Raw genomic sequence first — 23963 nt, 5'->3', positions numbered from 1 at the left:
TCAGCATGGTCCAGCTTCATCCCCATGCCGAGGGGTGAGTTTGGAGCCTTTCACCAGGAAGTGATAGGTGATATGATGTCTTCGGATCCCACATCCAAAGGCAACTAGATATGCACACACCAGGCTGGGATGAGGGGAGCAGCCTATGACAACAGGGCTACTCCCCAAGTCTTTTACCTGGCTCACCTGAGAGATGTGTGAAAATGGGGGCACCAGGAGATTACGTAGTTCCCTTACATTTTCTTGGTTGACCTGAGAGGCCTGTGGAGCCTAATTACCAAGGAGCAAGGTCTTTCCTGGCCTCCCACAGATGGCATGACCACTGGATCTGCCCCATGATTCCTGCAGAAACCAGATGGTGGCTTGGCATTGGTTTTCTCCATCTATGCAAACGAGCCCTGGCCCCTGGCGCACTATTAAACTCCACAGGGGAGAGACACCACCTGGGAGAGCATCTGGTGTCTCCACACCCCCTGCCCCTGTTGCTTGTGACTGCCACACCTTATGCCTGAAACTCCCTGCTACTTGTGTAGACCCTTTTGGGGCCCTCTTTTGTGCATTCTCTTCTTTCTAGGCCCATTCCTACTTGGGTCACTTTTGGACTTATCTCAGTGTCCTCGTAACTAGTCTTCTGAGTGAGGATATCGTATTGCAGCGATGACCCTGGGTTTTCCGTGGCAAAAACCCAACTAGGGGTTTCTTCACCTCAACAGAAATGTATTGAGCATCTATTATGTGTGCAGTTTAGTCTCGAGTGCTGGAGAAATGGAGAAAAGCCATCTGATTTTACCTCTATCTGTCAGGGTGGTGCTCATGGGATGCTTGTGGGGGGCATGATGCTGTGACCTCAGTTTGCCTGATTCCCCAGGTGGCTTCATTTAGAGGCTGGACCCTATGTGGGTCTTCGGAGAAGCCATGGTGTCCAGCAGTGCCAGCAGGAAGCAGACTCCTCACCAACTCTGCCCCGGCATTCAAGGACCTCCTGAGTTCAGACCCACCCAGCCTGGCCAACCTCAACTCCCATCAAATCCTAGGCCTCCTGCAACACCCTGCAGCTCTCTCTCTTGAACACATCAAGCTCTTCCATCCTCTGGATCTTTGCAAGGCCTATTCCTGCATTCCCTCCCCTTTCCTCACCTCCCCCTTCCTTGCCTCTTAAGTGATTCATGCACCTTTCTGGGAGCTTTCCCAAAGACCACTTTACAATAAATTATTTCTTCCTCTGTTGGATCCCTACTTTGTTGTTACACAACTATTCATTGAGCGCTCTGTGCCCGACACTGTGCTAGTCTCCTAAAACTCATCTAAGTCACTTGCTTTCTGCCTGAAGAGTAGTTCACGCCTGATTCCCAGTGCCTCTAGGGCTGGAGCGGAATCTCAGCGTCTGTGTCCTCGTCTCTCACCACCACGTTTTGCACTTTGTCGAAAGGTGTCACATGGAGAGATGGCTTCCATACTGGGCTTTGCCCACTAATTAGCCGTGTGGCCTTGGGAGAATCATCCGGCCTCTCTTGCTTCCCTTCTTTCCGATGAAATAATGCTGACGATGATATTTCAGGGTTGTCCAGGGTCTATGGGGCGGGATAGGGGGAAGCATCGTGAAATCCGGGAGCCCCAGGCCAGTGAAAAATGTGGAATGGCTGTACCCCCACTCTCCTAGCACTGGTTGTGAGGCAGCGTCGTTTCCCCTTCGCTCTCCTCGAATGTCAAGTGCACCAGCTTCCAATCCCTCCTCTGGGCGGGCCCTGTCTGGCTAATCTTGGCTGCAGATTCCAGTACAAACTCAGGACTCTCCCCCGCCCAGCCGCCCCTACCCAAGGACTCGCCGAACACACCTTGAATCCCGCGCCAAAGCGCAGCCCGGAACTGCAGCTCCGCGGCGCTGGCCCAGGTCGGGGGTCGCGCGTCTCCAGTCGGTGACTCAGGGCCACTCGGTCCGGGGGTGGGTGTGGGTAGGCAGGACCGACCAGGGCCGCGCGGGGGCAGCTGCCGGGCGTTCGGTCATCTAGCGGTGGGAGCCGAAGCTGGCTCTGGCCAGTCGCCATTCCGCCGCGGGCGTCTGTCTCGCCGGGTTCCCGGGCGCGGGAGGAAGGCCCGCGCCGCTTCCCACCCGGCGCGCTCCTCTCCCAGTGCGCAGTAGCCGGGTGGGTCAGCCGGCGGCGGCTGGAGCGCGGGGCCGGCCCTGCGCGCGAATGAATGGGCGCCCGGGGGACGCGCGCGCTCGGGGCTGAAGGGCATTAGGACCGTGAGGATCGCTCCGCGATCCTGTCTCTCCCTATCACCCCCCCGCCCCCCCGCCACCTCTCTCCTTTTTCTGCTCTGCAGGACTGAGCAGCTAGGCGCGAGCAAAAACAAACAGCTGGGGCTGCGAGCGCCCCCGCCCCGGCCCCGAGAGCACGCCGGCCCCGGCCCCGGCCCCCACCCGGGGCGCCCGTCTGCCCACCATGAGGAAGATCCGCGCCAATGCCATCGCCATCCTGACCGTAGCCTGGATCCTGGGCACTTTCTACTACTTATGGCAGGACAACCGAGCCCACGCAGCATCCTCAAGCGGCCGGGGCGCGCAGAGGGCCGGCGGGAGGCCGGAGCAGCTCCGCGAGGACCGCACCATCCCGCTCATTGTGAGTACGCCCCGAGCGTCGGGCGGCCGGCTAGGGAGCCGCGGCGCGCGTCCAGCCCCTGCGCGGCGGCCGGGGGCGCGGGGCCCGGCCAGGGGCTGAGTGCCCGCTGCGCCGGGCCGGCTTTGTATATGTTGGAGCATTCCTGCCCGTTGTTATGGCAACCTCTGCTGGGCGGCGGGGCTGGGGCGCACCGACTAAGGGAGGGTGTCAGAGGGTGGGGGCTGGGAGAAAGTGCTGCAAGTTTGGTGGGCCCGGCGTGCGCGCGCGGCTGGGAACGTGGCGGCTTTCCCGGCTCTGCGCTGCCGGGGCCGGGGGTCTGGGGGCTGCAGGAGCCTCGTGTGCCCCGGAAGGCTGCCGGGCCCAGCGCGCAGCGAGCAGGCTGTGGGAGCCACTCGCAGCCGAGCGCGTAGGTGGCAGTGCGCAGCCCCTCTCCAGCCTTCTGGGGGCAAAGGACATCGGGTGGGGGCGTGCGTAGGGAAGGCTCTCTAGGCGCTGCGCCTAGCTTCGAGCCCCCTTCTGAGCCCGGGTCAACTTGAACCCGCTTCTTCGGCGCGGACACTCAGCTCCCCTAGAGTTCTCTGGGTTGGGGAGAGGTCTCTCACTGTACGAGTCCCTCACTCCCAACATTAGGGTCTGCCACCACGGGTGGGCGGGCAGTGTCAGCGCCCGAGCTTGGCGATACCCTTGCATGAAGTCAGCCTCGCGACATCTAAGCGGGCGGGGAAACAAAGGCGGTGTGGCACAGCGGGGGCGGCGGCGGGGCTGCGGGGGCCCTTGGCGCTCTGGGGACCCGGGCGAGGGCGTGCGGAGCCGCAGCCGCCCTGCAGGGGGCGATCCTGTAGCTGTCTCCGTCCGAGCCCCAGGTGACAGAGCTGTGTGTGGTCAGGCAGGGGCACCTGTTGAGGCGGGAGGCTTTGGCACCCGCCGAGAGCGCGCTCGAGCGGGCGCGTTCTTCCAGACGGGGGCGGTTGGTGCACGGGAGCCTCGGGCGACCCTCGGGACCTACCAGGGCGAGGCAGCCTGGCCGGATGAGGACCAGGAAGAGGAGAGCCAAGTGGGGCGGGGGTAAGGGAGGGAGAGAGCGTGGCGATTTCGACAAGGAAAGATCTGGGCCTGGGGGCGGGGGGGTGAGGAGCTCTGCAGGGGAGGTGCAAGGTCGGGAGGGCTGAGGCTTGTGTGGAGCCGAATCCGAGAAACGCATCCAGACGCGGATCTGAACCCCAGGAATATCGGGAAGTTCATTGGAGAGTGTCCCCTCATATTCCCATCCTACCCCAGATTCCAAGTCCCCTGCAAAGGAACCATTATTTCAGGGCTTTGCCTGAGGAGACCTGGGGGGTGGGGGGGTGAGGTTGTGGGTTTTGTCCTAGTTACCAGTCTGGGTGAATTCTCTGGGGGCAAGCCTGATTAGGTGCACTGTTCCCTTCTGGGCTGTCCTCCCAGGACAAAAAGCTGATGAGGAAAAGCCTCCTGTGCTGAGGACCCCAGAGTGTTATGATCTGAGCAGAGGGACAGGTTGGAGCTGGAACTGTCCAAACCAGCAGTGGCCTCCAGACCCCAGGGAGCTTCCTCCCCAGGAGCCCAAGCTGCCACATTCATACTCTGTGACAGAAACAGCCCTAGTGCTGTGTCCCTCTTTCTGGTGAGGTGATGGGAGGAGGGTCTGAGTTGGAAGGGGAGGAGAAAGAGGCTGGGCAGGGAGGAGAAGAAGGAAGAGAGCACAGGGGACTGCTGCTCAGAGCCTCTGCTTCGGAACCCGGAACCTAAACCCTGACCTGGCCCATGCACCTCTCTCCCGCTCCTTCCAGAGTCCTGCAAGAGTCCTTCCAGAGTCCATTGGGAGGGCCGCTCACATTTCTCAAGAGTCCCAGAATGGTGTAGGGGACCTGCTGGAAGGATTCAGCACTGATTTTGAGGGATGGGAATTGGAGGTCATGAGAATCACCAGTAAATATCCTCTTGTCCATGCTTATTCCCACAGGGTTTGACTTGCTGCAGGTAAGAAAAGGTCTCAGAGAGGGAAGCTAAGTTTAAAGTATGAAGGAGTATCAGGGAGATACTTGGGAGCTGGGAAGTGAAGGTGCAGGAAGAAAGGGAGGATGGAAGTCCCTGGGAGTGGCAGAGCCTTCTGTGGCCACTTAGGGGCACAACCAGCTCCCTCTTTGTTCTTAAGCTTTAGATGCCTGTTCCACCAGCACTGACCCCCTAGTCATGCACCACTTTTGACAACTGCCTTGCATTGTATCATTGTACTCCTCTCTTCCAGTTATTTTACTTCCATATGATTCACAGCTGAATGTAAGTAACGCATGCAGGAACTATGCTGGAAGCTCCTTGCATCTCCACATTGATGCACACAGCAAGACTTCTTTTATTTTTTGAGATGGAGTCTCACTCTGTCACCCAGGCTGGAGTGAGGTGGCATGATCTTTGCTCACTGTAACCTCCACCTCCCGGGTTCAAGCAATTCTCATGCCTCAGCCTCTTGAGCAGCTGGGACTACAGGCATGCGCCACCACTCCCAGCTAATTTTTGTAGTTTTAGTAGAGACAGAGTTTCATCATGTTGCCCAGGCTGGTCTTGAACTCCTGACCTCATGTGATCCATTTGCCTCAGCCTCCCAAAGTGCACAGCAAGGCTTCTTAAAGGAGTGAAATAGGATTCTCACCCATTTCTGGGAGCAGTCAATGCTTCATGTCCCCTTAATATTATTATATTGTATTCATATCACCTTAATATTTTATTATCAACTGTAACCTGGCTCTAAGTAAGGAGGTAGGGGGATGTATGTTCAAGCTTCTCTGCAGGCATTGAACCCTTTATTCAACTTAAAAGGGGCAGGTGCAGCTGAGAATTTACTTTCTCCCTGCAGTTTGTGGTAACTACTTATTCAGAAACATTTCTCTGTCTAGTTAGGCCAGGACGCTGCATGTGGATTTTCAGATTCTTAGAGAATGATGTGGCTAGCCCTGCTGTCAGAGACTGGCAAATTCAGACAGGCGTCATCATCACTCCCTTGGGGAGTCAGAGAGCTGAGCTGGGAAAGGGAGGGTCTGCAGAAGCGCCTGGACCTGGAGGCAGCTCTGCTTTCACAATGTCTGGACTATTCGAAGCCAGCCAAGCTGCTTCTGGACCTTGGCGCTGCCTATTTGGCATTATAGGGTGTCGGCATGGCAACCGTATGGCCAGATTTCTCAAGGAGGTCTTGATTTTTAATATTCTGTCCTGCTGTCAGCCCATGTGTCACCAATTTTGATGTGAAAAATTTGGCTATGGAATCTGTAAAGCTAAAGGGAGATACTGATTCCATCCCTATATGGCTGCTTACGATGTGGCAAGGTTTGTGATTTTTCTATGCTGTACTTGATGGGCGAGGCAGTAGATCTGGGGACATCCCCTTGAATCTACACTGATGCACGCTGGGACAGGACCGCAGCCAAACTGGGAGGCAGGGCAGACACAGCTGGCCTTGAGTCTTCAGTCCTCACAGTTGGGAAGAACATTTGTGGTTGTTTTGGTTTGGGACTTAGGTTTTCCATATGCCAGTTCGCTAACAGGCATGGGTGGGAGGCTAAGGTGTTACATGGAATTTCACTTTACAATTTTTAAAAAGACTATTCATTTTCGGTATAGGTGCACTCATTTGCGTCAACAGTCTCCTATTTAGAATTGTGAAAGATTTAGGCAAGAGTTTTCTTAAACTGGAGTTTCTTAGCCTGAAATTGGGATACTGCTGAATGACCATGGACACAATACTTAACATCTCTGGACCTTGGTTATTTTGTCTGCTGAAGATGAGTTAATGATGTGCAAGGTTTGTTGATCCTGAGATAAGCAGATGATAGCTCCATTTCTAGATGTAAATACATGGCTTTAAGGGAGTTCTCCTGAAAGGTGTTGTGAAGTTTCTGCTTATGGAGGGACATGCTCCTGTCAGGGGAAGTTCCCACAGGAACTCTTGGGGCCTTGTAGGAAGCCCCCGCTTACCTCGCAGAAGGGGATGCAAATGATGGCTTTTTTGGTAGTGTTCTCAGAGAGCAGATGCTTTAATAAGATCTAGAAGAATTTATATTTTATTTATAATGTGTGCATTTTGGAACTGTGGGAATATGATTTGCCTAAATATAATAACAGAAAGTGATTTCGTATTTAATTGGTTTAGGTACCACACTCGAGAAAGACAGTGAGGAGGAAGAAGCACAAACACCCACAATTCCCTTTGTCAAAATGTTCGGATTTTTTTCTTTTCTTTTTTTTCCTCTTTTCTTTTTTTTTCTTTTTTTTTTGGACACAGGGTCTCACTCTGTCACCTAGGCCAGAGTGCCGTGGGGCACAGTCATGATTCACTGAAACCTTCTGGGCTCAAGCGATTCCCCTACTCAGCATCCTGAATAGCTAGGACTGCAAGTGTGTGCCACCACACCTGGCTAATTTTTATAATTTTTGTAGAGACAGCGTCTTTCCATGTTGTTCAGGCTGGTCTCGAACTCCTGGACTCAAGGGGATACTCCCACCTTGGCCTCCCAAAGTGCTGGGATTACAGGCATGAGCCACCGTGCCCAGCCAAAAATGTTCAGATACAAAGGGCCTGATTTCCTGTCAATGGGGTCTGTTCCTGGGCCATTTCGAGACCTGCCTCTGGGACACGGGGTCAGCCCAGAGGCAACAAAGACTGGGGGTGGGGAGGTCTTTGTTGGTAACTCTCGGCTGCCAGCCCGAGAGTTACCTTCCTGGAAGGCCAGAGATCCAAGGGCGCAGGACTAGTTTTAGGGTGCTGCTCATTCTTCTGCAGGTCTTCTACTTCTGTGCTGTAACAGCATTTCCCCCCCACCTGCTGCTCCAAGAGCTTTGGGAGCATGGCTTCCTTCCCTGGTGGCTGTGTTTGTCCTCTCTGCAGGCAGAGGAAACCCTTAGGCCTGGAAATGCCATTTAAGGTAGAGGTAGGGGGACCCTGGTAGACCAGGACCAGGCTGAGTTGCCCACGGGACTGTCTCATTGTAGTGGAGGAAGCTTCCCTGAGGTTAGAGGGGAGCCTATAGCCAAGTCGTCATTACAGTTACAAGATTGAAGATTTATACCCTGTCTGCTTCTTGAGGAGACCTTAAGCACCTTCCCCATGAACAGTAAAGCAAAGACACAGGAGGCTAAACAGACGTGGAGAGAAACAGAGGAGCCAAGCTTTCAGACATGAGTCAACACTGATTATACTTGGGCAGTAAATTCGGTTCAGTTAATCAGTGTGCTTGCCTGGTATGGTCACTGACTATGTGTAGCCCACTCTGAAAATGGTGTCAAGTGGTTTAGTCCCTCTTCTCTGAAAGCTTACCTGTCTAGCCTCCATAGTCACTGTATACTCTGTTATGTTGATGGTGACAACATTCATTGGAGACCTGGATGCTGTGTGTTTTACAAGCTTACCTCTCTGAATCCCCTCAACAACCTAATGAGATAGGTGCCATTGTTAAGTTCTCATACGAGTAAACACACTTACTCATGCTCTGACAACTAGTAAGTGTGCCTGACACTAGGTGTTTCTGACTCCAAAGCCCGGGCTCATGTCTTCCTTCCCCTGGAGCATCTTCTGGGCAAGATCCAAGCCTGGTCTATCAGTGCATCTTTTCTGGGGCACCTGAATCAGCACCTTGCTTTGTATTCACTCCACAAACATTTGTTGGGGAAAAAAATGCAAAAACCATACAGAACAAAATGTTGGCAGTAGGGAGGCAGGATTATGGGCAATCCCTCCTTCCATCTTTTGGGTTTTTACCCCCACATTTTCTGTAATAAGCACCCATTGACATGACAGTGTTCAAACCAACAAAGATAATTATTTTAAAAACATATTTGATGACTGTTTAAGATCACTCTTGACTCCAAAATCAAAGTATAACCTTCTTAACCACATCTCACACTTCTGACTCCCCATCAAAACTTAGCATTGAGCCAACTTTCAGAAAAGGCAAGAGACTTTATTTGAATTATTCTGTAGGGTTCCAAGGAATAGAATTGGAGCCAGGAGGTGAAAGATGCAGGGAGAGAAATTTCTTTGCAGCAGAAGGAAAACATTCTCACAGAACCATCCAACATCGGAGCAGTCCAAAGGCCGGCCAGGGTTTCTCTCCACGCTCCCCGTTGGCCCTTAAGTGCACCCAACAGCAGCGGGAAAGGGAGAAAAAAGACTCTCTGTCATGAAATAGGGCCCAATTATTGCACAGCAAGAGCCCTGCACCCCGGGAAATAGGCGGGCCCCATGCACTGAGGCCAGCCCAGGACAGGGTAACGACCAGAAATGCATAACTTCTGCTGTACTCCTCTCTGCTCTGTTCCTTTGGAGCTGCCAAACAAGGACAGAGAGAGGAAGCCAAGGCTGGTCAGAGGCAAAGCTGCAAAGTTGGAGGCACTGGTCTTTAGCATCTTTCCTCTCCCAGGACTGAGGCCTGCATATGTGTTTCTGCCTGGTGGAGGCAACTTGAGTCTGACCTTCCCATATTCCACTTCTATTTTCCCAATCCAACCCAGGTGTGATTTCCAGGTTACCTGTCCTGTCTCCCAGGGCCCTGACTGTTGCTGCCTGGGGTGGCGCTGGCTGGCAGTGCCCCTCAACTGTGTGCTTATGGAGAAGCCACAGCCCTGGCCTGCCTGTCTCCCCACACCCCTAAACTTCAGCTGCACCCTTGAACTGTATCTGGCTAGAGACAGTATGGTCACCCAGGGGACTTTTGTGAACATTTCACACCAGACAGGAGTGGCAGGCCAGAGGTACTTTGGGAAAGAGGGGGCGACTGGAAGAAGCTTGTCGATCATATTATGTAGGGAAGATAAGGCTCAGGCAAAATTTGAGGAGGCATTGAGGCAGGTCTGCCCAGGTACCGCCTTCCCACTTTTCCAGACCCATTAGGAATAACTTTGCGTTTTGCTGGGGAGCACCAGCTCCTCTTTCTTGCTGTTTCACAAAGTGAGGTGTGGCTCTCTGTAGAGCAGGGACAACATTGTCTCAGAATTAGAGGCGGGTGACATGCCTTCATGTGAATTGTGCTGTTGCAGGATTTTCCTAGGCCCCTAGGTGGGCCAGGCAGAATGGAGTCGCTCAGGATGGAAACAGATGTTGGCTGTCAGCAGGGGATGGAGAGAGGGAATGGAGAGAGGATGTGAATGAAGGCCAAGGGATCCCACTTCTAGGCTCAGCTCTGCCCTCAAGGGACTGTGTTTCCTTAGGTGAGTCACTTCCACTCTGTGGACCGTAGTTTCCTCATCTGTCAGGTGAGGGTTGAACTACAGGATGTCGGAGGTCCCTATCAGCTGAAATCATCTTGGACTTTGTTGAACTTCTCACACAAAAGTGAGGTGGCCTTCAGCCAGGGCTTAAGTCCTGATAGTGCTTGAATTAAGGAGACTAAGACCAGAGGGTGAGGTGTACAGAGACCTCGACCACATGTGTTGAGAAGGGCTGTAACCTTTAAATTCTCATAAGGAATAAACTGGCCCTCTTCCTTCCCCTTTCTCTTCCCTTGAAACACTGTCTGATGGAGTTACGCAGCTCCCTGCCTGCTGTACTAGAAGCCTAAGATATTTGTGAGTGTGTCTGAGAACACACAGGCATGTATACAGAAGTGTCTACAAGTAGACTTCAGATATCTCAACAATCTTGGAAGACCAGAAGGAAGCTACAAAGACCCCTTTGCAGAGCATAAATAGCCACAACACCCGTGGACATTACTCAGAAGACAGGCATGGAATCGCCCATAGGCCACAGTCTGGAAATTAACATTGTTTATAACAATTGATTTCAGTAGTTCAGGGGGTTGGTCATCTCCTGGCAACTTTCAGTTTTCCTAGGTTACAAATATAGTAGATTGGATGAAGCAAGATGAGGGAATTACTAGGAGCTGCTGACACACTGAGAAGTGACAGCTGACAGCAAAGGCCTAGCCAGGAAGGGCTGTGTGTGGTAGGAGTGGCCCTGGCCCCTGCTGCCTCCACATACACACAAGATCAGAATGCTGAAGGCAGCATCTATTCATTCTCTTGACAATTATTTACTGAGCATGTACTATGTTCTAGGACTGTTACAGGCCTGGAAATAACAAACCAGGTAAAATCCAAACTCTCAAGGGGCTCCTATTCTAGCAGGGAGAGGCAGAAAATAAACAGAGAAAGATATATTAGGTGGTGGCAAATACTACGAAAGTAAAGCAGCATAAGGGGGCAGAAAGATGGCAAAAGGATGGCCAGGAAAGGCCTCTGGTAAGACTTCGGATGGCATTGGCATGCAAAGAGAGTGAGCCATGCGGACCTCTAGGAAGATAGTGTTCCAGACAGCCTAGGCCAGGGCGCCATCCCCGGAGAGTGTGTGCTTAGAGGGGCAGCTGGAGCAGGAGGAAAAGTGCCCACAGCAGAGGCCAGACCATTAGGCCTTGCAGACTGTGGTAAAGATAGGCTCAGAAATCCGTCCCTGAATCATCAGGAAGTGATAAATTCCACTCGGTTCACAGGCTTGGTAAATCAGGGAACTGTGTCATTCATTTCAGAAAATTTTCCAGCAAGATGCTCAAATTTAGTTGTTAGTGTTGGTTCTTTTTTCTTTTTTTAAGACTTTTTTCCTTTGCAGGATATGTGTGTGTATAAAAGTGTTGGTTCTTAAGGAGGTAAGTGTAGGTTCGTTGGAAAATGTTCTGTGTCTTGGAACACTTCATTTCCTTACAATGTGGGATCAATGTGTGTTGTGTGTGGTGTGTGTGGGGTGTGGTGTGTGGTGTTTGTGGTATGTGTATGTGTAGTGTGTATGTTGTGTTGTATGGGTATGTGTGGAATGTGTGATGTGTGTGTGATATATGGGGCTTGTGTGTGTGTGTGGTGTAGTGTGTGTATGTGGTATGTGTATGTGTGGTATGTCTGGTGTGTGTGATGTGTGGGGTTTGTGTTTGTGTATGTAGTATGTGGTTTTGTGTGGTATTTGATATGTGGGGTTTGTGTGTGTGTGGTGTGTGTGATGTGAGGTTTGTGTGTATGTAGTGTGTGTGTGTGATTTGTGAGGTTTGTATGTATGTGTGTTATATGTTTGTGGGGTGTGGGTTGTGTGTGTGCTATGTGTGGTGTATATATGATGTGTGGGGTTTGCGTGTTTGATGTGAGGTTTGTGTGTATGTAGTGTATTGTGTGGTGTGTGGGGTTTGTGTGTGTGTGGTGTGTGTGATGTGAGGTTTGTGTGTATGTAGTGTGTGGGTGTGATTTGTGGGGTTTGTATGTATGTGTGTTATGTGTTGTATGTGTGAGTGTGTGTGGTATGTGTGGTGTGTATATGATGTATTGGTTTGTGTGTTTGATGTGAGGTTTGTGTGTATGTAGTGTGTTGTGTGGTGTGTGGGGTTTGTGTGTGTGTGGTGTGTTTGATGTGAGGTTGGGTGTATGTAGTGTATTGTGTGGTGTGTGGGGTTTGTGTGTGTGTGGTGTGTGTGATGTGGTTTGTGTGTATGTAGTGTGTGGGTGTGATTTGTGGGGTTTGTATGTATGTGTGTTATATGTTGTGTGTGTGGGGGTGTGTGTGTGTGGTATGTGTGGTGTGTATATGATGTATGGAGTTTGTGTGTTTGATGTGAGGTTTGTGTGTGTGTGGTGTGTGGGGTTTGTGTGTGTGTGGTGTGTGTGATGTGAGGTTTGTGTGTATGTAGTGTGTGGGTGTGATTTGTGGGGTTTGTATGTATGTGTGTTATATGTTGTGTGTGTGTGGGTGTATGGTATGTGTGGTATGTATATAGTGTGGGGTTTGTGTGTGTGTGTGGTGTGTGCGATGTAGAGTTTGTGTGTATGTAGTGTGTGTGTGATGTGTGAGGTTTGTGTATATGTGTGGTGTGTGAGATGTGGGGTTTCTGTGTATGTAGGGTGTGTATGTGTGTGTGTGTGTGTGTGTATGATGTATGCGTAGGGGGCGTAGTGTGTGATGTGAGGCTGGTGGAGGGTGCTGGTGCCCTAAGCGATGTAAAAGGGAACAGATAATGGAGGCCTTGTTGAAATATCGGAGAGGGGCAGGCTGGGGAGGACTCTGTCTGGAGGGAGAGTTTTGTGTGGGATGGAGAATTCCTCTGAATGGTGGTACCTGATCAAACCCGCCTTTGTCTCCTTGTCTGGTTCGTGGTGTTCTCTTCTGGTACAGTTGGGACTCTGGAAATTGTTTTCTGGCAATGCAGGAACTTGGAATCCCTGCCCCTCCCCACAGCTTTTCCTCTGTTCGAGCAGACCCCCTGCAGGCTGAATTTTTCCGGGGCCTTCCCTGAGACACGGAGCAGGCACTTGTGTGGGGCGGGTAGTCACTGCTGGGCGGGAGTGGGCACTGTGCAGCTGTTTTTCGGGCCGGCAGTGGATAAAAGGGGCTGCCCTCAGGAGGCAGACAGCTCTGCCGGGCCCTTCTGAGGTGTGTCCTCTGAGGTTCAGTGGCTCCCCCAGTGCCCAGGTGACTGGTATGACACAGCGTCGTGTGTCTCTGGCAAGCTGCAGGCACCTTTTTTCTGTGGTTTGGGTCACACACAGTTCCAATCCCCTGGCAGTCGCACCCTGTGAGATGCTGCTTGTCAAAGTTCAGATTTTCATCCCTTCATCTTCTCACAGCAGCTCTGCCTGTAGCTTCTTTAAACAAACTGTAGGGGAGGGCTTCTGTTACTTCAAGGTCTTTCATGTCAAGTAAGGGAAGCTGGCCTTGGGCTGCCACAGCCCACTGAGGCAACCCGAGTTGCCTTCCAAAGTTGCCAGGTGAGCGGTCTGCTCCAGGGGGCTCCGCTTCTGACGCCTCACACGTCTGTGACCTGATTATTTGCTTGGAAGTCATCTTTTCCCCTCCCTGTGGAAGTTCTCACTGGATAGGGAAATGCAGGGAGTGTGGGAGGCCTGGGGTACTATCCCAGGGATGGGGGGCAGCGCAGCCTGGGGCTCAGGGAGAAAGAACATGTGATCGCCTAGTGATGGCTTGCTGGGGATCTGGTGGTTTGAAGGGGCGAAGCAGTCAGGACTGAGCACAGCCCCCACAAACACCGCACCAACCTGGAGGCCGGATGAAGAAGGAGAACCAAAGGTCAGGGTAAACACACCGCAAGGACCAGGGAAGGCAAGGGAACAGCAGGCCAAAGCGCTTCTCCAAGTGGAAAGCAGAGGCTACCCACGGTGATGGGTGAGTGCAGTCTTGGTGGTGCCTTGTGGGGGCATGAACACGGCAGAGGCCTTCTCCCAAAACAACAATGGGAAATGGCTCATCGCTGGATGCACCCCAAGACTGCTGACTCCAGTTTGGTTTTTTTTTTTTGGTATACCAGAGAACACAGCATCACCCAACTACCTCTTCCAGACAATGCAGGGTGCCTGAACCACACCGGGGCCAGGGCTCTGGGGCTGGGACTCACAGCGAGGTAAGGATGGGCTAGCTCAAGGCCTATGGAGCTTGGAGATCTGAAGGCCAGTGCTGGGGCAAAGCTGAGGGCAGGCCAACCAGAGATCCCAAGAAAGATCCCTGGCAGAGAGGAAAACTGGGCATAAGGTGACAGGTCTGAAAGAGTGCTTAGAGGAGCCAGTCCCTGGGATCCCTGAAACCAAGCCGAGTCACAGGAGCTCCAATGGGAGGCTGGCATCTGCCCAAGGCTGGGGAGAGCCCTCCTCGGCACAGGGTCCAGACTGTGCTCACCAATGCAGTGGTCGCCAGCCACAGGTGGCCACCGAGTGCTTGGAATGTGGTTAGTGCAACTGAGGAACTGAACTTTTCATTTTGATTCTCATTGATTTAAGTTTTGAAACAACTCTCATTTTAGCTCTGGGAAAGTATTTGGGAATGTTTAGAACTTCGGTGTGTGGAATCTATATTTTCAACTGTAAATTTTTGTGAAATCTCAATACAGATCAAGTATCTGTACTGAAAATTTAGTATCTGAATTGAAATCTGCTGTAAAATAGATATCGAATTTCAAAGACTTAGAAAAAGAACTAAAATGCCTTGCTAGTATTTTTTACATATTGAAATGATAATTGGATATATTAGGTGAAATAACATATTATTCAAGTTAACTTCATCTATTTCTTTGTATGTTATGTGGCTACTAGAAAATTTTAACTTGCATACACAGCTTGCAGTCTATTTCCACTGGGCAGTGCTGGCACTCACATTCATGTATATGCCCTCTCTTAAGTGCTAGGAGGGACCAGGTGCTGTGGCTCATGCCTGTAATCCCAGCACTTTGGGAGGCCGAGGAGGGCAGATCGTCTGAGGTCAGGAGTTCAAGACCAGGCTGGCTAACGTGGTGAAGCCCCATCTCTACAAAAATATTAACCGGGCCTGGTGGCATGCACTTGTAATCCCAGCTGCTCAAGAAGGGGAGTCATAAGAATTGCTTGAAGCTGGGAGGTGGAGCTTGCAGTGAGCCAAGATCGCACCACTGCATTCCAACCTGGGCAACAGAGTGAGACTCCATCTCAAATAAATAAATAATCAAAAAATGCTAGGAGATTGTCCAAGGAAGGTTATACAGTCATGTGCTGCAACGATGTTTTAGTCAACCATGGACTACATACACGACAGTGGTCCCATGAGATTATAATGGAACTGCAATAGTCCTCACCTACTGACCCTATAGCCATTGTAATGTTGCAGCACAATTAACTTTATTTCAAAAAATCAATTTAGTGTAGACTACATATACAGTGTTTATAAAGTCTACAGTCATGTAACATCCTGGACCTTCCCATTCACTCATCACGGACTCACTGACTCACCCACAGCAATTCCCAGTCCTGCAAGCTCCATTCATGGTATGTGGCCTGTACAAGTCTACCATTTTTTGTCTTCTGTACTGTATTTTTACTCTACTTTTTCTAGGTTTAGATACCTACAGATATAAAAGTACTTATTGTGTTACCGTTGCCTACCATTCAGGACAGTAACATGCTATCCAGGTTTGTAGCCTAGGAGCAACAGGGTATCCCATATAGCCTAGTTGTGCTGGAGGTTATATATACCATCTAGGTTTGTGTAAGTGCACTCTGACGTTTGCAATGATGAACTTGCCTAATTACGCATTTCTCAGAATGGATAAGGAATGCATGACCATATATAAAGTGAAGAATCTGGCTGTGCATCCTAGTTTACCTTGACTTCAGGATTAGATCTTTCCAGTCCAGCTGCTGCTGAGCTATTGGTTCCTAATTCACCATTATCCGTGAGCAGGGGATGCCTCCCAGCATGGGCCCTAGTCCTCATATCATCATTAAAAACAAGGGCCGGGCGCGGTGGCTCAAGCCTGTAATCCCAGCACTTTGGGAGGCCGAGACGGGCGGATCACGAGGTCGGGAGATCGAGACCATCCTGGCTAACACGGTGAAACCCCGTCTCTACTAAAAAAATACAAAAAACTAGCCAGGCGAGGTGGCGGGCGCCTGTAGTCCCAGCTACTCGGGAGGCTGAGGCAGGAGAATGGCGTGAACCCGGGAGGCGGAGCTTGCAGTGAGCTGAGATCCGGCCACTGCACTCCAGCCTGGGCGACAGAGCGAGACTCTGTCTCAAAAAAAAAAAAAAAAAAAACAAGGTCAATATTTTTTTGCAGTGTCTTCTCTTTTAGAAATCCCTTCTAAGCTCTTGCTGTGATGAAAATGGGTTTTGGAGGAGGGGTAGGAGCAGTGGAGGCGAGAAGCCTTTTACTCCCCTGGAAGGTAGAGGGATTAGTTCCAGTCTGTTGCTTTTGGTGTTTTGTCTTTGTCCTGTTAGAGCCAGAATGACAAGTAGGTCTCAGCTCTAATGCCAACTCAGAACCTGTGGAAGTGGCAGCCTGGAGCACTGCGATGAGGATTCTGGAGCTGCCTCCAGGCCGAGCGGGAAAGAGGCTATGATCGATTCGCCATGTCTGTAAAGGGCTTGGAAAGGGACCTTGTATTTACTAATACACCTTGTATTTACTAATCCTGCATTAGGTGAGGATGCACCTTGTATTTACTAATCCTGCATTAGGTGAGGATGTCTTCTTGGAGTGATTTTTCTCCACTTTAGAGATCTGATATGCTTTAAGACATCGGCCACTTTGAAGAAGCAGAGATGAGGCTTACATTGAGCCAGAACATGTGCAGAAGACACATTCTCATCTCCTTGGGCCAGAATCCTAGCTAAGGAGATGTGTGACATTTTAGTAAGCATTCCTATCGGGAAAATCTCAATACCCCCTTCACCTACTTGGTGAGGGTGAGCTTGGCTCTGATCCGGGGTCAGCTTACTGGCAACATAGGACATCGTTAGAGCCATAAACCCAAGAAGAGTAGGAATCTGCAGGGTCTGGGAGAAATGGGAGGGGGTGGCTCTTTTTCTGTCTTTCCTCTTCTTCACTTAAAAACAGGAGCTGTGGATTTGAGAACATGTCCTGCTTCTTGGTGCTAAATTTCTGATGATGGCTTTGTTCAGGATGCAGCATAGCATAGTGGACATTGGAGCCATAGACATTGGAGCCAAAGTGTCGGGGTTCTAGTTCTGCCACTTACTAGCAAGTTACTTAAGCATTCTGTGCCTCTGGCTTCTCGTCTGTAAAATGGGGATACTAGTAATCCTCATTTTAGAGGGTTACTCTGAAGATTGAGTTAATTCCCATCTAGAGTTTGGAATTGTGCCTAACTCATAGTAAATGCTGTACAAGCATTTTTTTTTGGAGATGGAGTATACAAATACAAATTGTTATACAAATTAATATACAAATTTGTACTATAAGTTATTATTTGTTAATTTGTGTATTAGTTACCTAATTCTATGTAACAAATCACCCCAAAACTTAATGACTTAAAACAATAATTATTTATTCTCTCTCATTGGGTCAAGGAATTTGGGAGTGGCTTGGCTAAATGGTTCTGGGTTTTCTCATGTGGTTGCAAATAGATGTCAGCCAGGGCTGTCGTTATCTAAAGTATTGAAGGTGTTTCTCTCATATGATTGGCAAGTTGGCATTCGCTGTTGGCAGAAGACCTCAGTTCTCCACGTGGGTCTCCACAGGCCTCCTTGTGTGTCTTGTGTGTCTTCATAGTATGGTGGTTGGCTTCCTCCTGAGTAAGCAATCTGGGAGACCAAGGCAAATATTGCAGAGCCTTGTATATGTGTGAATGTAGTCTTGGAAATCTCATAAACAGAAGAGTAATATGATTTTGAGAGATTGCTGCGGCTGCTGGTTTGATAATAGATCAGAAGACAGCAGGGATAGAAGCAGTTTTTGACTGTCCGGTTTGTTCTGGTACTTTCCCCCTTGACCAGCACAGCAGGCCTCGAGCTGATTATTACTGTCCTCATTTTACACATCAGAACCTGACTCAGAGATGGCAGGTTACTTGCCAACAGAGCCAGGATTCTACCAGGATCGCCGGGCTTCAAAGCCGTGGACACGCCTACTTGTCAGGATACCCACCACCCACAGCTTACAAGGGGAAAACAGATTCTGCAAAGGATCTTAGTTCCCTTATACCTTCAAGTCCGGATGGGGAGCCTCAGAGGGCCGAGAGGTACTCATGGGTCAGACAAAGGATTGGAGTGAGGAAGGGGTGACCGTAGCAGCTACCATAGCTGTGGGAAGATAGAGGGACGGGGGCAGAGTTTGGAAGGTGTTAGGGAGTAGAAGGATGCAGCCTGGGGAGAGCCCCTGCAATTGACTTAGGCTCTCCAAATTAGAATCTCTGAGGTCAGGGAAATTCTTGGTGTTATTTATTATACCCTAGAGAGCTCCATGGAAAGGAAGTGGGACCACCCACTTGGGCTGGAGTACCTTGCAGGAGTAAAATAAATGAAATCGATCAGTATATATATCAGTATGAATGGAGCTAAAAAATATGATGTTAGGGGGGAAAAGAACTGCATTGCAGAATTGATTATTTAGTATGATACCATTTATGTAAATTAAAATAATACAAAACAGTTCCGTATATAGTCCTTGGGTGTGTGTGTGTGTGTGTGTGTGCGCGCACGCACGCCCATAAACATCTCAAAGTATAAAAGTGGAACTGGCCAGGCACAGTTGCTCATGCCTGTAATCCCAGCACTTGGGGAGACTGAGGCAGGAGGATTGCTTGAGCTCAGGAGTTTGAGACCAGTTTGGGTATCATAGTAAGCCTCTGTCTCTACAAAAATTTGTTTTTCATTAACCAGGCATGGAGGCATGCACCAGAGTAGTCCCAGCTACTCTGGAGGCTGAAGTGGGAAGATTGCTTGAGTCTGGGAGGTCATGAGGCTGCAGTGAGCTGCGATCATGCCACTGCACTCCAGACTGGGCTACAAAGTGAGACATGTTGTATTAGTCTGTTTTCACGTTGCTAATAAAGACATACCCGAGACTGGGCAGTTTACAAAAGAAAGAGGTTTATTTGGACTTACAGTTCTACATGGCTGGGGAAGCCTCACAATCATGGCAGAGGATGAAAGGTGGTGGCAAGAGAGAATGAGGAGGAAGCAAAAGTGGAGACCCCTGATAAATCCATCAGATCTTGTGAGACTTATTCACTATCACAAGAATAGCACAGGAAAGATGATTCAGTTACCCACACTGATTCAGGTACCTCCCATTGGGTCCCTCCCACAACACGTGGGAATTCTGGGAGATACAATTGAAGGTGAGATTTGGGTGGGGACACAGCCAAACCATATCACCTGTTTCCAAAAAAAGAAAAAAAAAGAGGACCAAAGAAGATACACAGCACACTTATGACAGTGAGTGTCATGGAGAGAGACGGGAGAGAGGATCAAAAGCGAGTGGGACTTTATCTGTAATGTTTTGTTTCTGTTGTTTTTGTAGTTTTGTTTGCTGTGGTTTTTTAATAAGAAAGAAGCTTGAAGGCCGGGCATGGTGGCTCATGCCTGTAATCCCAGCACTTTGGGAGTCTGCGGCGGGCGGATCACAAGGTCAAGAGATTGAGACCATCCTGGCCAACATGGTGAAACCCTGTATCTGCCAAAAATACAAAAATGAGCTGGGTGTGGTGGCGGGTGCCTGTAATCCCAGCTACTCAGTAGGCTGAGGCAGGAGAATCGCTTGTACCTAGGAGGTGGAGGTTGCAGTGAGCCGAGATCGCACCACTGCACTCCAGCCTGGGCGACAGAGTGACTCCGTCTCAAAAAAGAAAAAAAAGAAAGAAGCTTGAAGCAAATCTAACAAAATAGAAACAGTTATTAATTCTGGTGGCAGTACAAGTAATTCTATTCTTTGTCCTTTCTGGAATAAAAAAAAACTCTAATTTTAAAACATGTTTAAAGTAAAAGGAAAGAAAGAGTTTGTGACTAAGGTTGCTGGATCTCAGCTGTATGAAGGTTGAGAAGGAGGATGCAGTGGAGGACTGAAGGCAAAATTCCTGTTCCCCCAAGCCTGTCACCCATGTGGCACTGTGGTCACCTGCCTGGAGGACAATCAAAGTGATTCTTGATTCTTCTGAACCTGAAGATCAACCCTGATGGACTGTCGTTGAAGGCACTGGTCATGGAGAAAGGACTTCCCTGCTGAGAGCCAAGGCAAGAGAGACAAGATCCCAGGACCTGAAGGCCAATCTGTAAAAGGGCTGAATTGTCAAAATTGGGTGTGTCTTCACAAAGGACAAATGACAAATCCTTTTGATAGAAAAGTATGAGGTCAAAGACAAAAAGCCCTTATTATTATATTTTCTCCTTTTTTTTTTTTTTTTAAGAGACAAGGCCTCCCTCTCTCACCCAGGCTGGAGTGCTAGGGTGCTATCAAAGCTCACTAACCTCCAACTCCTGGGCTCAAGCAATCCACCCACCTCACCCTCAGCCTGTAGCTAGGACTAGGTGCACACCACCATGCCCGGCTAATTTTTAAATTTTTTGGAAAGACAGGGTCTCACTACGTTGCCCAGGCTGGTCTTGAACTCCTGGGCTCAAGCAGGCCTTCCACTTTGGCCCCCCAAAGTGCTAGGATTATGGGTGTGAGCCACCACACTGGTCATGTTCTGTCCCTTTAGACATAATATGTGTTTAATACACAAGACAGGAAATCAAAAGGAAGGAAATAAAAATCACCCCAAATCCTATCATTCAGGGTTACTGCTATTAATGTTTTGGCAAATAATTGATTCAGATCTTTTTTGATTGTTTTTTTTAAAAAGGAAATTATAGGTTCCATACTGTTTGTAACTTGTTCTTTTTATTTAACACTATATCATGAATACTCTTCTGTATCATACTCTTCTTTCAAATATTTTTAAATGACTGTCTGGAATTTCACTGCTGTCTACTGTTCCATAGACTATATAATCACAGTTCATAAATGATGAATGTTTAGATTAGGTTGGACTATATGACGTTGTATTTTAGGTAAAAAATTGTCAAATTGGCAGTTTCATATGATCTAACCAAATATGTTGTCCAGTGTTTCACTGTTATAAACAACACAATGAGCATTCCTGAAGGCAAATCTTTGCACGTAGCCTTGATTAATTCCTTAAATAAATACCTCGAAATGAATTGTTGAACATAAAGACAGGATGTGACGGGGTTGGAATTAGGGTGAGGCAAATTATCTATGCACAGAGCCAAATCCTGTCTTTATCTTAATTTTTTTTTTTTTTTTTTTTTTGAGACAAAGTCTTGCTCTTGTCACCCAGGTTGGAGTGCAATGGCGCGATCTCGGCTCACTGCAACCTTCACTTCCCAGGTTCAAGTGATTCTCCTGCCTCAGCCTCCCGAGTACCTGGGATTACAGGCGCCCGCCACCACGCCCGGCTAAATTTTGTATTTTTAGTAGAGACGGGGTTTCACCATGTTGTCCAGGCTGGTCTCGAACCCCTGACCTCAGGTGATCCGCCCACCTTGGCCTCCCAAAGTGCTGAGATTACAAGCGTGAGCCACCAAGCCTGGCCATTTATCTTAAATTTTAATATTTTGTTCATTAAGAATTTTTTGCATTAATTTTGATTTTTAAAAATACTTCATTAAAATATTATGTACTTAATTACTGAGTTTTTGAGGGTCCCTTTACATTTGCACCTGAGGTGAGTGCCTCACTTGCATTACCCTGAAGGTAACAATAGCACTACCTTTTAGAGTCGTTAAGATGAGTCAATCTTTCGTAAATCTCAGAACACTGTCCATAGTAAGTGTGTTCAATAAATGTTATGTACATCTCCTAAAACAGCATTGATTTTCTTTTTTTTTTTTGAGACAGAGTCTCGCTCTGCCGCCCAGGCTGGAGTGCAGTGGCGCGATCTCAGCTCACTGCAAGCTCCGCCTCCTGGGTTCACGCCATTCTCCTGCCTCAGCCTCCCGAGTAGCTGGGACTACAGGCGCCCGCCACCTCGCCCGGCTAGTTTTTTTGTATTTTTTAGTAGATACGGGGTTTCACCGTGTTAGCCAGGATGGTTTCGATCTCCTGACCTCATGATCCACCCGTCTCGGCCTTCCAAAGTGCTGGGATTACAGGCTTGAGCCACCGCGCCGGGCCAACAGCATTGATTTTCTTGTGTGCAACAAGCACTAATCTAGAAGCTGGTTTACAAGGATGAGTAAGATGCAGTTCCTGCCCTCAAGTTGCTCAGCCCTGTAAGGGACCGAGTGAGTGTGGGAAGAGTTGTGGGAGCCATGGCAGGGCGTATGCCGAGTATAGCATAGTCGTGGTCAGCTTCACTGAGGGCTGAATCTTTGAAGATGAGCACGTGCTTGGTGGACAGGGGAAGGAACATCAGGTAAGGGGTGTGGCCTAAGCAAAGGCTTGGCATAGTAACCCCAATTACATCTTGTAGGGTCGTCTCCTAGGGTCATCTCATGGGGTCATAGCCTGAATGGAGGGGGACTAGGCCGAGAAATAAAACTGCGCTGTTGGGGAAAGAGACTGCAGCTTCACCCTGAAGCTGGTATTTATTCTGTTCCCAAGCCACACAGACTACAGGAGGGTCCAGCCTAGAATAACCTACTCATGTTCCCAGGGGCGCCCCCCCGCCATGCAACAGAAATAATGGTGCCTAGTATTGATTTATTTTTCTTATTTTTAAAATTTTGTATTGTAGTAAAATACATATAAGATAAACTTTACCATCTTAACCATTTTTAAATGTACAATTCAGTGGCATTAAAGACATTCACGTTGTTGTGTGACCATCACTACCATTCATCTACAGAGCTCTTTCATCTTCCCAAACTCGAACTCCATGCCCATTAAACACTAACTCCCCATTTCCCCTCTCCCTAGCCCTTGGAGGCCACTGTCCTACTTTCTGTCTCTATGACCGTGACTACTCTAGGTACCTCATATAAGTGGAATCCTGTAAGTGGTGTCTTTTGTGATGGCTCGTTTCATTTAGCGTCGTGTCCTCAGTGTTCATCCATGTTGTAGTGTGTGTCAGAATTTCCTTTTCTTAAGGCTGAATAATAAATACTCCTATGTATGTCTATACTGTATTTTGTTTATCCATTCATCCATCAGTGAACCTCCTGGGCTGCTTCAACCTTTTGGCTAATGTAAATAACGGTGCTGCAAACACGGTGTACAAATATCTGTGCAAGACACTGCTTTCGGTTCTTTTGGGTGTATATGCAGAAGTGGAATTCCTGGATCGTATGGTAATTCTATTTTTAATTTGTTGAGGAATCACCGTACCTTTTTCTTACCATTTTTTGCTGGATAAGGGAGCTGAGGCATCCAGCACAGTGCCCACGCCTAGAAAGTGTACAATGAACATTGTTGACTGGATGAGGCTCATGGAAGTTGAGTCACTTGTCCAAGGTCCCAGAGTTGGTGCCAGATTTGGGGAACAGCCAGATTAGAATCCAGAGGGCAACTCTAGGGCCCAAAGGCTCTTTACCTCCAGGTTGTACAGCTCCCTGAGAGGGCCTGGCTCCATCAGTTTCATGATGTCTTCTCTTCCCTTTCCTCCCCTTGGGGAAGAAACTGAGGTTACAGCCCTTAGGGGAGCCCCCACTGCCTTCGCTGCAATGAATTGCAAAGGTGGCCAAACTGCTCATGGCTAATAAAAACACGGTGTCTTCACCACATGCCCACAGCAACGCCCAAGACCAGGGCAGCAGCTGCTGTGCACCAACCCAACTGTGCTGCAGATTGCTTTTCGTTAGCTGTTCCTTGTATACCCAGTGGACAGAGTCTGTGATTGTACTTGACCTCCACAGTGCCTGGTCAATGGTGAGCACTTGGGGACTCTGCAATGATTGAACCTACAGGGCCTACTGTGTGTCATACCCAGAGCAAAAAGCTTGACACATTCTCTGATTTAATGCAGTGAACTAGGAACTGTCAGTATCTCCATTTTGCAGATGAAAAAACTGAGACTCAGAGAGGGTGTGACAGCTAATCAGTCACAGTGCTAGGATATAGAGCAGCTATATCAGTCACAGTG

General features: G+C 49.2%; 1 protein-coding gene across 1 annotated transcript in view; it reads left to right on the top strand.

Moving 5' to 3' along the window:
• The first annotated feature begins 2325 nt into the window (after positions 1–2325).
• The window catches only part of LOC105472895 (polypeptide N-acetylgalactosaminyltransferase 16), a 99775-nt gene continuing 78137 nt past the window's right edge, over positions 2326–23963 (top strand). The window contains exon 1 of the mRNA XM_011726473.3: positions 2326–2621. Coding sequence (XP_011724775.2) covers positions 2445–2621 — 177 coding nt within the window. The 5' untranslated portion in view covers positions 2326–2444. The remainder of the gene's footprint in view (positions 2622–23963) is intronic.

Source organism: Macaca nemestrina, chromosome 7, assembly GCF_043159975.1.
Source record: "Macaca nemestrina isolate mMacNem1 chromosome 7, mMacNem.hap1, whole genome shotgun sequence".
Lineage (NCBI taxonomy): Eukaryota > Metazoa > Chordata > Mammalia > Primates > Cercopithecidae > Macaca > Macaca nemestrina.
This window is presented reverse-complemented; position numbering and strand designations above follow the sequence as displayed.